We start from the raw sequence: 15586 nt of genomic DNA on the forward strand, positions 1-15586 counted from the left end.
CGTGCGCTTAACCCGCTGCGCTACCTCCCAACTCCCCACTATTTTTTCTAGAGAGAATAATCCATCCTTAAATTCATATGTAGAGTGGGCCAGGTGGTGGTGCACCTGGTTAAGTGCTCACACTACAATGTAAAAGATTCCAGGTTCAAGCCCCTGGTCCCCACCTGCAGAGGGGAAGCTTCACAAAAGTGGTGAAGCAGCGCTGCAGGTGTCTGTTTCCCTCCCTACCTCCCTATCGCCTCTCAATTTCTCTCTGTCTCTGTTCAATAATAAATATACATTTTTAAAAATCACATGTAGATCTGTTCAGTTTTATTTTTAATTTGTTATCTTTATTGGATAGAGAGAGTCAGAAATCGAGGGAAGGAGGGGATAGACAAAGAGGCACCTAAAGAAAGCACTACTTCACCACTCACAAAGCTCCCTTGCAGGTGGGGACTAGAGGCTTGAACCTGGGTTCTTGTGCACTGTAACATGTGCACTCAACCAAATATACCACCACCTAGCCCCCAGTTTTTTTTTTTTTACAAAAGATTTTAATTATTAATGAGAAAGATTAATAATTAAAAAAACAAACATCACTCTGGTACATATGCTGCCAGGGAGCAAACTTGGGACCTCACGCTTGAGAGTCCAATGCTCCATACACTGTGCCACCTCCTAGACTAACCATTTAGCTAATTTTTCAACACATCTGATAGTTACTTTCCAGCTTTTCATATCATTATAAGCAGTTCTTGCTTTCTATACTCAGTTTTTTAGTACAATAGTGTTTTTATTTCCTTAGAATAGTTGGGTTAGTTGAGTTACTGGGTCATTGACAAACTGTCATTACATACACTCATATTGCGTACTAATAGGAGTTACAGAGGTTTAGGACTCCCAAGACAGGGGCCTGAAGATTTCCTTTTGAAAGTCTGCGACAGTTATAACCACACTCTACTTTTCCTTGTCTTTTCTTTCCCTGGAGCAGAGAGGGTACTCGGCCTGTCCCAGTCACTTAGTCTGGGCCCCTAGGGGCCTCCGCGGGCCAACGAGCTTCTAAGACACCCCCCCCCACCGCGGAGGGCATGTTGGGGAGAAGCTTTCACTGGCAATGACTGCACCATGCGTGGTTCGAAAAGGAAGTCGAAGAAGCTCAGAAAGGAAAACCGAGCCTCCCAGAGGCCCAGTCCCGGCCCGAAACAACTCTCCTTCACTCCACCTCCGCTTTCTGCTCCAGGATCCCCCAACTCCTCCCCGCCCCGCGACACTTTGCTGGGCCCTAGCCCCCAGTTTTATTGGGGTTTTTTTCCGTATAGGGACAGAGAGGCAAAGAAAGTAAGATAGATCACAGTACTGAAGTGATGAGTCTAGTGATGAATATAGTGGGAGCTGGATTTGAATCTGGGTCACATAATTGGCATAGCATTACACTATCCAAATGAGGTGTTTTCTTTCTCTTCTTTCCTTTTCTTTTTCTTTTTTTCCTTCCAACCCCTGTTCAGCTTTTAATAAATTACCTACAAACAAGCTTTTGGAGACTGACTCCTTCTCAAAGCTGGTATCTTTTTTTTTTTTTTCCAAAAGTTGGTATTTAAAAAATTTTTTTATTTATTTTCCCTTTTGTTGCACTTGTTGTCTTTTTATTGTTGTAGTTATTATTGTTGGTGTTATTGACATCATCATTGTTAGGACAGAGAGAAATGGAGAGAGGAGGGGAAAACAGAGAGGGGGAGAGAAAGATAGACACCTGCAGACCTGCTTCACTGCCTGTGAAGCTACTCCCCTGCAGGTGGGGAGCCGAGGGCTTGAGCCTGGATCCTTACGCTGGTCCTTGTGCTTTGCACCACATGCGCTTAACCCACTGTGCTGACCTGACTCCCAAGCTGGTATTTTTTAAAGCTGATTCTAAGCCTGCATATTTTTTAAACAAAGCTCTTTTTTTCCCCATATCTATAGCTAGAGAACTTGTGTCTTCAAGTTTTCTTAAATTAAAATTGGTACTTATGTTTATAAAGTGAACAAAATTCAGTTTTTTTCAAGTACTTTACATTTTTCTTCAATTATTGTAGAAACTTCTATAGCAAGCTCTCTCATTCCATATAAAGCTTGTCTAAATGAAAGTTTCTCCACAAAATCAAGAGAAGAACAGTAAATCCAATCATAGCCATATATATCACTAACTTTTATGGAAAACTACAGGGACTAGTACCTGGTCTTATATCTTTAAGCAGTGCTGCCACAAGGGTGTCCTGTGACCAATCCCAACTATAGATAATTGTGGGCTCCTCCTTCATGGTGCTAAGGACATCTGGCAGTTGCAGCTGTAGTTAGGACCTCACCTGGCAACAGAGAACACCATTCAGTGTTCTATCTGGAACTTAAAGACTATAGTCCAGTCAACAGAGCAAATCACTGTGCACTCTGGGGATTGAACTAGGAACCTCGGCCAGATGAGCCATTTCCCCAATGGTTAGTCTCTCCTTTTTGTCCAGTGGTTCCACAATCCCAAGTTCATCCTCAGGAACCTTAAGCACATTCTCACTTTATCTGGTTACTGAGTCTTACAACTAGATTTTCAGGAACACATTATTATTGTTATTACTATTTTGTTGTTGTGCCCAGAAGTTCGTGTCCTGATCTCACACAAGGAAGATCTGAGTCACATGCAATAGCAAGAGCCTTTATTAGCAAGCTTAAGCTTGGACCACCAACACCCTTCCACACAAGGGGAGAGTCTGCGATGACCCTCCACAACATTCTTCAACTCAGTTTTTTTTTTTAATTAATTTTATTTTTGAGAGAGATGAAGAGAGGAGAGAGAGAGAAAAAACAGAGCACTCCTCAGCTCAGGCTTATGGTGGTGCGGGGGATTGAACCTGGGACTTAGGAGCCTCAGGCATGAGAGTCTGTTTGCATAACCATTATGCTGTCTCCCCTGCCCTTCATCTCAGTTTTTTATAGTACACGGAACAAGGAGCAGTTGGTTTCAGTTTAACAGTCTCTAACCTCCACAGTTGTTGTACTTATTGTTGTTGTTGATGTCGTCGTTAGATAGGACTGAGAGAAGTGGAGAGAGGAGGGAAAGACACAGGGAAAGACACCTGCAGACCTGTTTCACTGCCTTTAAAGCAACTCCTCTGCAGCTGGGGAGTCAGGGGCTTGAACCAGCATCCTTACGAGGGTCCTTGTGCTTTGTGCCATGTATGCTTAGCCAGCTGCGATACCACCCCACTCCCATGATCCAGTTTTGTCAGGAAATTATGAGGATGTGGCTGAGCTTGGCAGGACTTGACTTGAAGGGACATCCATTCTGTCAGTCTTTCTCTCTCTCTACTGAGAGGTTGAGCAAGGAGGGACACGACTCTCCAAGATTTGCCCCATCCTATCAGACTCCCTACCTCACAATGCACCCTGTATTCCTGATACTATGGCCGTTAGATAAAAAGAAAGGGGGAGATAATCGGGAAATTTTAAGGATGTGGTTGAGCTTGATAGGGTTTGACTTGAGGGGACATTCATCCTCTCTTATCAGACTCGCTGTCTCACAAAGCACCCTGTGTTCCTGATACTATGGCCTGCTCCCTTACTATCAAAATAATCATTGTTTTGCCTGAAAGATCCTCACCCATTCCATTCCCACGATCTATCTCCTTTCTACCCTTAAGACCCTCTCTGCCTGCAGGGTATTATTATTAATCCTACCAGTTAAAACTCTCGCAACAGTTGCTAAGGAATTTCCTACCTTTCCAGCCCCTTTTGCCTTTCTCCGCCCCTTTCCTAGCCATTTCCGTTTCCAACTTGCCACTTCTGGGTCCTACCTTTAAAAGCCTGGGCTCTCTGATCAATAAAGAATTGAATTGCCTCAACGCTGCAAGCTCTGTTCCTGAGTCATCTCCCTTGCTGAGTGAGCAGCAGCCCAGGCTGGCTCTGGTCGTGTTATCTCCAACCCAGAGAGTATGTGCCTGGGAAGAGGCACCCCCACGCTAGCCCGGCACAGTTTTTATATTTAATATTTATTTATTTTAGATCAGAGAAACAACCAAAGCATCAGTCCATCATCATTGGAGTTTCCTTGGTTCTGTCCATGATCTTCCCATGTGGTCAGCCATTATCTACTGATCCAGGTCCCCCAACATGTATTTCTTAATTTTGTTTAATTTGGTGTACAGTTTGTGATTTCTGTCTGTATGTCAAATATTTTGGGATCATGTATACATATTTATTTTTTCCTTTACTATTATTTGTTAGTATGTGTGACTAATAATAATATGTGTACTAGATACTGAAGAATCCAGTGGTAAACCTTAGTTTCATGTTGTCACCTTTAAATGAGGAAAGTAACACCACCCTAAAATTTTGTTACCACCCTAAAATTTCTTGAGGTACAGAGGACTTCTCAGTATACTTTATTTATACTTCAGTAGTATGCTTATACTAAAATAAGCATATTATTCTACTTCAACTAAAATTTTAATGTAACAAAATTTTCTTTGCCCTAATAATGGGGAGTAAGTAAGACTAGTGACTCCAAAGTAAAATTTCTTTTTATTTATTATTTGTTAATTTATTTATTGGGGAATTAATGTTTTACATTTGACAGTAAATACAATAGTTTGTACATGCATAACATTTTCCAGTTTTCCATATAACAATACAACCCCCACTAGGTCCTCTGTCATCCTTCTTGGACCTGTATTTTCTCCACCCACCACAGAGTCTTTTCCTTTGGTGCAGTATGCCAATTCCAGTTCAGGTTCTACTTGTGTTTTCTTTTCTGGTCTTGTTTTTCAACTTCTGCCTGACAGTGAGATCATCCCATACTCATCCTCCTGTTTCTGACTTATTTCACTTTACAAGAATTTTTTAAGGTCCATCCAAGATGGGCTGAAAACGGTGAAGTCACCCTTTTTTGTAGCTGATTAGTATTCCATTGTGTGTATATACCACAACTTGCTCAGCCACTCATCTGTTGATGGACACCTGGGTTGGTTCCAGGTTTTGGCTATTCCAAATTGTGCTGCTAAGAACATATGTGTACATAGATCTTTTTGGATGGGTGTGTTGGGTTCCTTAGGATATATCCCTAGTTGAGGAATTGCAAGATCATAGGGTAGGTCCATTTCTAGCCTTCTGAGTTCTCCAGACTGTTCTCCACAGAGGTTGGACCAATTGACATTCCCACCAGCAGTGCAGGAGGGTTCCGTTGACCCTACAACCTCTCCAGCATTTGCTGCTGTTACCTTTTCTGATGTATGACATTCTCATAGGAGTGAAGTGACTTTATTTGCATTTTTCTGACAGTCAGAGACTTGGAGCATTTTATCATGTATTTCTCAGCCTTTTGGACCTCTTCTGTGGTGAATATTCTGTCCATGCCCTCCCCCCATTTTTAGATGGGGTTATTTGTTTTCTTGTTGTTGAGATTTGCAAGTTCTTTATATATTCTGGTTATTAGCCTCTTGTCTGATGTATGGCATGTAAAGATCTCCCATTCTGTGAGGGGTCTCTTGGTTTGGGTAGTAGTTTCTTTAGCTGTGTGTTTAATTTGATATAGTCCCATAGGCTTATGCTTGCCTTAGTCTTCTTTGTAATTGGATTCATTTCATTGAAGATGTCTTTAAAATTTATGTGGAAAAGATATCTGCCAATATTTTCCTCTAAGTATCTGATAGTTTCTGGTCTAACATCCAAGTCCTTGATCTACTTGGAATTTACTTTTGTATTTGGTGAAATAGAGTGGTTCAGTTTCATTCTTCTGCATGTTTCAACCCATTTTTTCCAACACCTTTTGTTGAAGAGACTCTGCTTTTATCACTTTATAATCTGGGCACCTTTGTCAAAGATTAGATGTCCATAGGTGTGCAGGCTTACTTCTGGATCTCAATTCTATTCCACTGGTCAGTGTGTCTGTTCATGTCCCAGTACCAAGCAGTTTTGATGACAATGGCCCTATAATACAATTTGAGATCTGGGAGTGTGATGCCTCCAGTTCTGTTCTTTCTTCTCAAGATTGTTTTGACAATTCTAGGTCTTTTCTTGTTCCAGATAAACATCTGTAGCATCTGTTCTATTCTCCTAAAAATTGTGGTTGGGGGAGTCGGGCGGTAGAGCAGTGGGTTAAGCGCACATGGCGCAAAGCACAAGGGCTGGCGTAAGGACCCCAATGGAGCCCCCAGCTCCCCACCTGCAGGGGAGTTGCTTCAGAAGTAGTGAAGCAGGTCTGCAGGTGTCTATCTTTCCTCCTCTCTGTCTTTCCCTCCTCTCCATTTCTCTCTGTTCTATCCAACAACAGCTATGATAACAATAACGACAACAAGGGCAACAAAATGTGAAAAATGGCCTCCAGGAGCGGTGGATTCATAGTGCAGGCACCAAGCCCCAGCAACAACCCTGGAGGCAAAAAAAAAAAATGTGGTTGGGATCTTGATGGGGATAGCATTAAATCTGTATATGGTTCTGGGTAGTATATTCATTTTGATGATGTTAATTCTTCCAACCAATGAACATGGAATATCTTTTTACTTCTTTGTGCTTTTTTCAATTTCCTTGAATAGTGACTCATAATTTTCAGTATACAAGTCTTTAACTTCTTTGGCTAGGTTTATTCAAATTCCTTATTTTCTCATTCTAAGTACTATCCAGCCATCATTTAAGCTACTGATGCACAAAGTATAAGTATAATCCTTGAGTCTTCTTTCCCTCCACCCTGTACTGCCATTCAGATAAAAAGTTCTAGTGAGGGAGTTGGGTGGTAGCGCAGTGGGTTAAGCACAGGTGGCACAAAGCACAAGGACCAGTGTAAGGATCCTGGTTTGAGCCCCTGGATCCCCACCTGCAGGGGAGTTGCCTCACTGGCTGTGAAGCAGGTCTGCAGGTGTCTCTTTCTCTCTCTCTCTGTCTTCCCCATCTCTCTCCATTTCTCTCTGTCCAATCCAACAATGATGACATCAATAACAATGAAAACAAGGGAAACAAAAGGAACAATCAATAAATAAGAAAAAAAGTTCTAGTGAACTTTTAAATCACATCTGAACACCTTCCAGAAGCTTCACTAAAGAAACCCTATTTTATGCTATTATTTTTATTGACAGACACAGAGAGAAATTGAGCGGGGAACAGAAACATGCATCACTACTTCACCACTTCAGAAGTTTCCTTCCTGCAAGTAGGAATCAGGGGCTTTAACCCTGGTCCTTGTACATGGAGATGTGTGCACTGCAAGTGTGCTACTACCTACCTACCTGGGCCCCTCCTTGTACCTTGATCGGGCTCTCTTCATACCACTGGATTTTCTTTTTTAAAAAAAAATTATTCCCTTTTGTTGCCTTTGTTTTATTGTTGTAGTTATTATTGTTGTTGTCATTGTTGGATAGGACACAGAAAAATGGAGAGGAGGGGAAGACAGAGGGGGAGAGAAAGATAGACACCTGCAAACCTGTTACACCACTTGTGAAGCGACTTCCCTGCAGATAGGGAGCCGGGGGCTCAAACTGGGATCCTTATGCTGGTACTTGCACTTTGCACCACCTGCACTTAACTGGCTGTGCCACCCCAACTCCCACCACTGAATTTTCTTTTTTTTTTTTTTCCTCCAGGGTTATTGCTGGGCTCGGTGCCTGCACCATGAATCCACCGCTCCTGGAGGCCATTTTTCCCCCTTTTTGTTGCCCTAGTTGTTGCAGCCTCATAGTGGTTATTATTGCCATTGTTGACGTTGCTTTGTTGTTGGATAGGACAGAGAGAAATGGAGAGAGGAGGGGAAGACAGAGAGAGAGGGGAGAGAAAGATAGACACCTGCAGACCTGCTTCACCGCCTGTGAAGCGACTCCCCTGCAGGTGGGGAGCCGGGGGCTCGAACCGGGATCCTTATGCCGGTCCCTGTGCTTTGCGCCACGTGCGCTTAACCCACTGCGCCACCGCCCGACTCCCACCACTGAATTTTCTAACCAGAATTGTACTCCTGTATCAGTGGCAGAATGCTCATTGCTCAGGTATAGGTTCTACACTGGTCTTTGACTCTCAAGAACTTAAATGTCATCGTAGGAGCTGCCTGTGACATCATTTTTATTGTTTACCAATGTTCATATACGATATTTTCTTGTTCCTCACTTGAAGGTAACATGAAACTAAGGTTTACAACTGGATTCTTCAGTATCTAGAACATATTAGGCACACATACTAACAAATAAAAAATAATAAAGGAAAAAAATATGTATACATGATCCCAAAATATTTGATATACAAACAGAAATCAGTAGGGAGGGGAAAGACAGAGATATGTGCAGGACTTTTTTTTACCACTTATGAAGCTTTCCCCCTGCGGATAAGGACTGAGGGCTTAAACCTTGCACATTGAAATGTGTGCTCTACCAAGTGTGCCACCACCCCCCGCATCCCAAAGTATATTTTTTAAAGATTTTATTTATTTATTGATGAGAAAGATAGGAGGAGCAAGAGAAAGAACCAGACATCACTCTTGTACATGTGCTGCTGGGGCTTGATCTCAGGACCTCATGCTTAAAAATCAAGTGCTTTATCCACTGTGCCACATCCCGGACCACAACCCAAAGTATTTTTATAGGAGAAAGGTATTCATAAAAGTCTGGAAGGCTTGGGCCAGACAATGGCACACCCAATAGAGTACACACCTTACCATGAGCAAGAACCCAGGTTCTTTCTGTCTTTTTTTCCCCTCCCTTTTTTAAAAAAAGTTTTTATTAGCACCAAGATCTGCATATCTGTACATCTGAAATCATTTTCTCTGTAAATGGTTGGATTTCATTGCACTCTTAAAGGAATGCATAAAGGAGAAGATAATTAAAAAAAAAGAACCAAAACATCACTCCGGTATATCTAGGATGTTGAAGATGGAACTCAAGACTTCATGCTCTCAAGTCCAGAACTCTACTCACTGTGCTAACTCATAGGCTCTCTCTCTCTCTTTCTGCATCCAGGGTACCGCTGGGACTCTGTGCCTGCACTACAAATCCACTGATCCTGGAGGCCATTTTTTCCCTTTCGTTGCCCTTGTTGTTTATCGTTGTTACTGCTTCGTTGTTGTTGGATAGGACAGAGAGAAATCCAGAGGGGAAGATAGAGAGGGGGAGAGGAAGATAGACATCTGCAGACCCTCTTCACTGTTTGTGAAGTGACCTCCCTGCAGGTGGGGAACTGGGGGCTCGAACTGGGATCCATACACCAGTCCTTGCACTTCATGGCCATGTGCGCTTAACCTGCTGCACCACCGCCCAGTTCCCGTCTCTCTTTTTAAAAATTAAATTATTAAACTTTTATTTATTCATTTTTCCCCTTTTATTGCCCTTGTTTATAGTCATCATTGTTGTTATTGCTGTCGTTGTTGGATAGGACAGAGAGAAATCGAGAGAGGAGGGGAAGACAGAGAGGGGGAGAATAAGATAGACACCTGCCAACCGATCTACTTTACCACCTGTGAAGAAAACCCCCTGCAGGTGGGGAGCCTGGGGCTCAGACCAAGATCCTTATGCCTAACTGTGCACTTTCCCCCTTGTGCACTTAACCCACTGCGCCACCGCCCAGCTCAAGTAAATTATTTTTATTGATGTAATAATGATTGACAAGATCATAGGATAGTGGTCTGGGAGGTGGCGCAACGATAAAGCTTTGGACTTTCAAGCATGAGGTCCTGAGTTTGACCCCTGGCAGCACATGTGCTAGAGTGATGTCTGGTTCTTTCTCCTCCTATCTTTCTCACAAATAAAATCTTTAAAAAAAAAAAAAAAAGACCATAGGATAAGAGGGGTACTATTGCCACCACCAGAGTTCCACATCCCATCCCCTCCATTGGAAGCTTTCCTGTTCTTTACCCCTCTGTGAGTATGGATTAGGATCATGGGGTGCAGAAGTTGGAAGGTCTGGCTCCTGTAATTGCTTCCCTACTGAACATGGGAGTTGGCAAGTCCTTACCATACTCCCAGCCTATTTCTATCTTTTCCTAGTGGGGCAGGGCTCTGGGGAGGTGGGGTTCCAGGACACACTGGTGAGGTTGTCTGCCCTGGCGAGTAAGGTTGGCATCATGATAGCATCTGCAACTTGGTGTCTGAAAAAGCATTAAGATATAAAGTAGAGCAAATTGTTTAATATTCAGGAACCTAAAGTTAAGAATATAGCAGATGAGAGGGAGTCAGGCAGTAGTGCAGTGGGTTAAGCACACTTGGTGCAAAGCCCCAAGGACCAGCGCAAAGATCCTGATTCGAGGCCCCGGCTCCCCATCTGCAGGGGGGGGTCACTTCACAGGCGGTGAAGCAGGTCTGCAGGTGTCTATCTTTCTCTCCCCCTCTGTCTTCCCCTCCTCTCTCCATTTCTCTGTCCTATCCAACAACGACAACACCAATAACAATCATAAAAAAGCAAGGGCAACAAAAGGGAAAATAAAATTTTAAATAATAATAATAAAAGGCGCCAGGCAGTGGTGCACCTGGTTAAGCACACACATTACAGTGCACAAGGACCTGGATTCAAGCCCCTAGTACCCAACTGCAGGAGGAAAGCTTCACAAGTGGTGAGGCAGGGCTGCAGGTGTCTCTCTGTCTCCCTTTCTATCTCCCTTATCCTCTCAATTTCTGTCTGTCTCTATACAATAATAAACAAAAAAAATTTTAAAAAAAATAATAAAAGAATGTAGCAGATGAGATTTGGGGTCTCCATTTTGTAAAAAGCTAGGAAGTCTATTTCAAGGGGCCCATCACTTTACTAATTTTTGCCTGAGCATGACAACTAACATTCAGGTGGGCTAAAAGTATTGTCAGGGGAAATAGTTGGAAATAGGTCTAGAAAGCTGGATCAGGCAAGAGAATAGCTACTAAATCTGGGAAAAGTATATAAGTACCATTAACTATAGGCCCCATCTATCTGATGAGGGGCCCATATTCAGCACAGGAGCCTCCACTGCACTTCTGTAGGTCTGAGCTTGCATTCTGTGGATACAGCTACGAACATTCTAGGCTGCACTCAATTCAGGACCAGTCTTCCTAGAGTGACAGAGTATACTGACCCAGCCTCTTCAGAGAGTAGGGCAGTCCCTACCATTGTTGTCTTTTTGTTTTGTTTTGTTTGTTTTTTTAACCAGAGCACTGTTCAGCTCTGGCTTATGGTGGTGAGGAGGATTGAACGTTGGGCTTTGGAGCCTCAGGCATAAGAATCTGTTTGCATAATTGTTATGCTATCTACCCTCTGCCAATCTCTACCATTGTTATTGCACCTTGAGAGCAAAGTCCTTTACAGGCCCACAGAAGGGTCCACAATGCTGTTCCTAACTGAGATGACCAGCAATGAGAGAAATCCGGCAGAGGTCTAGGCAAAAGGTTTCCTTGCAAAGCTTTCCTCCAATAAATAAGTTTTCCTGATTAGGTGGGGACCAGGGCTCTTAGCTTTCATATGTTCTCCAGGAAGGACTAGTGCCCTCCATTTCACCAGAATACTTACTATGTGAACTTTTCCAGAAGCCCTTTGTGAAAAGATATAGTTAGTGTAGAAAAGCCCATTACCCAAAACAAATGATCTCTTGCCCAAAGTAGTATATTCATTGGTGCAAAGCTAGCCTCATTAAAACATGAATATCCCTCTGCAGGTGGGGTAATTTTTATTATCTTTATTTATTAGATAAAGAAAGGCAGAAGTAAAAAAAAAAAAGAATATCAGGGGTTGGGCAGTAGCACAGCGGGTTAAGCACATGTGGTACAAAGCACAAGGACTGGCACAAGGATCTTGGTTCAAGCCCCCGGCTCTCCATCTGCAGGGGTCACTTCACAGGTGGGAAAGCAAGTCTGCAGGTGTTTATCTTTCTTTCTCCCTCTGTCTTCTCTGCCTCTCTCCGTCCTATCCAACAATGAACTACATCAACAACATCAATAATAACCACAACAAGGCTACAACAACAAGAGCAACAAAAGGGGGGCAGGGGACGGCCTCCAGGAGCAGTGGATTCATGGTGCAGGCAGTGAACCCCAGCAGTAAACCTGGAGGCAAAAAAAACCCCATGAATATCTTGGGGCCAGATGGTGGTGCACCTGGTTGAGCGCACATGTTACAATGGGTAAGGTCTCAGGTTCAAGCCCCCAGTCCCCACCTGCAGAAGGAACACTTTGCGAGTGGTGAAGCAGTGTTGCAGGTATCTCTATCTCTCTCCCTCTCAATCACCTCCTTCCCTTTCAATTTCTGGCTGTCTCTATTCAGTAAACAAAGATGAAAAACAAACAAACAAACATGAATATCTCCTCTGGGAGAAGTCATGAGTATTAAGACCTGATTTAACAGTTATTAGCCATTAGTGTAAACTGCTTTATCTTATATCTTATCCATCCATGGGTACTTCATTTTGGGTCTTCAAATTTTTTAAATTATTATTTTATCTATTTTAGTGGGAGAAATAAAGCAGGAAAGATACACAAAGATGCAGAGATGGCTCGAGACTTATTAAGCAAGTGAGATATATAAATAGGTTACTCCTGACTAATAAATGCATCACTGTGCCATTTCCTAAGCTGCTTTGATTTCATTTTTTAACTTCAGTATATGCAGGTTATTCTTAAAATTACAGCTCTTTTGGAGTCAGGCATAGCGCAGCAGGTTAAGCGCACATGGCATGACCAGCGTAAGGATCCCGGTTTGAGGCTCCAGCTCCCCACCTGTAGAGGAGTCACTTCACAGGCGGTGAAGCAGGTCTGCAGGTGTCTGTCTTTCTCTCCCCCTCTGTCTTACCCTCCTCTCTCCATTTCTCTCTGTCCTATCCAACAACACTGACAGCAATAACAACAACAATAACTACAACAACAATAAAAAAACAAGGGCAACAGAAGGGAAAATAAATTTAAAAAAATTACAGCTTTTTATTTTTTTCCTTCTGCCTCCCACCTAAAAGTTTTTATTTCACATACATTATTTTAATGAGAGATACAAAGAGAAAGTAGAGATAGAGATACCAGGGTACTGCTTAGCTCTGGCTTAATGTGCTGGAGATTGAATCTGGGACCTTGGATAGATTTAACTTGTTTAAACCTTGCCTCAGATCGCTACTTTTATCTTCAATTATTAATTCATTTATCACTTTATTTAGATAAACTTTATTTCTTTGGGGGAACAATAGAGCCTCAAGTTAGTGCTGGACTGACCTTCAGATATATAGGGCAAAAACAGACGAGTCACCATAGTACCAAAGCTTTCTCCAGTATCCATGTGGCATGTCAGGGGCTCCAACTTAGGCTAAGCACAATGGCAAGGCAGGTAATTTTCCCTTTACCTATATTTATTTTTAGGCCATCATTTTAGTGCCACAGACTAAAAGAAAATGGTGTGGCATGGTGATGGTAGGTTACTATACACAAAAACAAAAGAACTAAAAGAAAATATTTGGTAAAGAGAACATAATGGCTATACAAAAGAATTTAATTCTGAAGGCTCTAAGCTTTCTGGATCAGCCCCCACCCCACTCTCACCACCTTAAATCAGGGCCTTAGGAGTGTTATGGTAAAAGGAAGGGAAGGAAGAGGGGTTGGGCAGTGGAGTACCTAGATAAGTGCACACATTACCATGTGCAAGGACCTAGGTTCAAGTCCCTGGTTCCTACCTGTAGGGGGGAAAGCTTCATAAGCGTTGTATCACTGCTGTGTCTCCTTTCTCTCCTTTTTTTCAATCAGAGCACTCATCAACTCTGGCTGATGGTGGCACATGGGATTCAACCTCAGGCATGAGAGTCTCTTTGCATAACCATTATGCTATCTACCCCCGCCCCCTTTTTTTCCCTCTCCCCCTTCCTGTAGAAGACCAGATCATGTCAATGTAAGGAAAGGAATGTTGGGAAACCTCTTAAAACAGAATTCTGAGTGGTCTGGGAGGTGGTGCAGTGATAAAGCTTTGGACTCTCAAGCATGAGGTCCCAAGTTTGATCCCCTGCAGCACATGTGCCAGAGTGATGTCTGGTTCTTTCTTTCTCCTAAATAAATAAAATATTAAAACAGAATTCTGAGACAAATCTCATAGTAGAACGCTGTACAGCTTCTCAGAGGCAGACCTTAATGAATACATGCTGAAAAACACCTCTCTTGGGAAAATATCAGTATGCTGTGTGCTATAAAGGCCACCACTACATGCTTTTGACCTCCCAGACTACCTCATACTGAAAAGACAAAAATATTATATAACTGAATAAAGGATCCAAATTCATGGGGAAGTTTGCCCAAAACTGCTATATATATATATGCCCCAGGTGGTCCGGGAGGTGGCGCAGTGGATAAAGTACTGGATTCTCAAGCATGAGGTCCTGAGTTCAATCCCCGACAGCACATGTACCAGAGTGATATCTGGTTCTTTATTTCTTTCCTCCTATCTTTATAAGTAAAATATTTAAAAATAAATAAAGAAAAAGAATACTTTACTCCCCCCCACTCTGAATTTCTGGCTGTCTCTATCCAAGATTTAAAAAAAACATAAAAGGGAGTTGGATGGTAGCGCAGCAGGTTAAGCACACGTGGCACAAAGGGCAAGGACCGGTGTAAAGACCCAGGTTCGAGCCCCTGGCTCCCCACCTGTAGGAGAGTCACTTCACAGGTGGTGAAGCAGGTCTTTCTCTCTCCGTCTCTGTCTTCCCCTCCTCTCTCCATTTCTCTCTGTCCTATCCAACAATGACATCAATAACAACAACAGTAATAACTACAACAACAATGAAAAACAACAAGGGCAACAAAAGAGAAAATAAATAAATATAAAAAAAAAAAAAATTAAAAGAGGCAGGGTGGTGGTGCACCTGGTTGAGTGCACATGTTACAGTGTACAAGGGCCTGGGTTTGAGCCCCTGGTCCTCACCTGCAGGAAGAAAGCTTTGTCAGTGTGTGAAGCAGGGCTGCAAGTGTCTATTACCCTCTTCCCTCTTGATTTCTGGCTGTCTCTATCCAATAAGTAATAAAAAATGAAGGAAGGGAAGAATACTTGTAAAACTTGATATAACTTAATATCAAAACTTCATAAAACAAAAATTAAGGGACCAGGCAGTGGCACACCAGGTTAAGCACACATATTACAGTGTGCAAGGACCCTGGTTCAAGCCCCTGATCCATACTTGTAGGGGAAAAACTTCATGAGTTGAGTGGTGAAGCAGGACTGCAGGTGTCTCTCTCTATTCCCTCCTCCTCTCTCAACTTCTGTCTGTCTCTGCCCAATAAAAAAAAATACAAATTGAAGCAGAACAATTTAAATTTACCACAATTTTATTGTAACTTTATATTACATAAAATTAAGCTGAAAACTGATGAAGTTTGTTTCTTCAGATGGTCTTCAAGAATCTCAAAACCCTTTAAGTTTGCTGAAAAAAAAAAAGTTGAAAAAATTAAATTGAGCTGTGCTCTGGTATAGTAGAAAAATAACTGAATTATTAACTATGATACCACAACCTAATACATTCATTAATTTTGTTCCAAATTCAAAAGGAAACACAATGAAAAGTCATTGTCACAATTCAGTTTTATTTTCCAAAGGCAATTATGTATCTTTACAATGACACTCTAGTATCTAAAGGTTTGTGAGGATGGAATTAGTGCTTTAACATAAGTAGCCCAGGAAATGGCAATAG

At 42.3% G+C, this 15586-nt stretch overlaps 1 protein-coding gene and 1 long non-coding RNA gene across 3 annotated transcripts in view; one reads left to right on the forward strand and one right to left on the reverse strand.

Annotated features, from left to right (window-relative positions):
• Nucleotides 1–15586, forward strand: part of LOC132533451 (uncharacterized) — a 385390-nt gene that overhangs the window by 5594 nt on the left and 364210 nt on the right. The gene's annotated exons all lie outside the window — the stretch shown is intronic.
• POLE2 (DNA polymerase epsilon 2, accessory subunit) overlaps nucleotides 15207–15586 on the reverse strand; it is a 48085-nt gene continuing 47705 nt past the window's right edge. For both annotated transcript variants that reach the window (XM_060175063.1, XM_060175064.1), the window contains one exon: nucleotides 15207–15319. In XM_060175063.1, the coding sequence (XP_060031046.1) occupies nucleotides 15301–15319 (19 nt within the window). In that variant the 3' untranslated portion in view covers nucleotides 15207–15300. The remainder of the gene's footprint in view (nucleotides 15320–15586) is intronic.

The sequence above is a fragment of the Erinaceus europaeus genome, chromosome 16, assembly GCF_950295315.1.
Source record: "Erinaceus europaeus chromosome 16, mEriEur2.1, whole genome shotgun sequence".
In the NCBI taxonomy this organism is placed as follows: Eukaryota; Metazoa; Chordata; class Mammalia; order Eulipotyphla; family Erinaceidae; genus Erinaceus; species Erinaceus europaeus.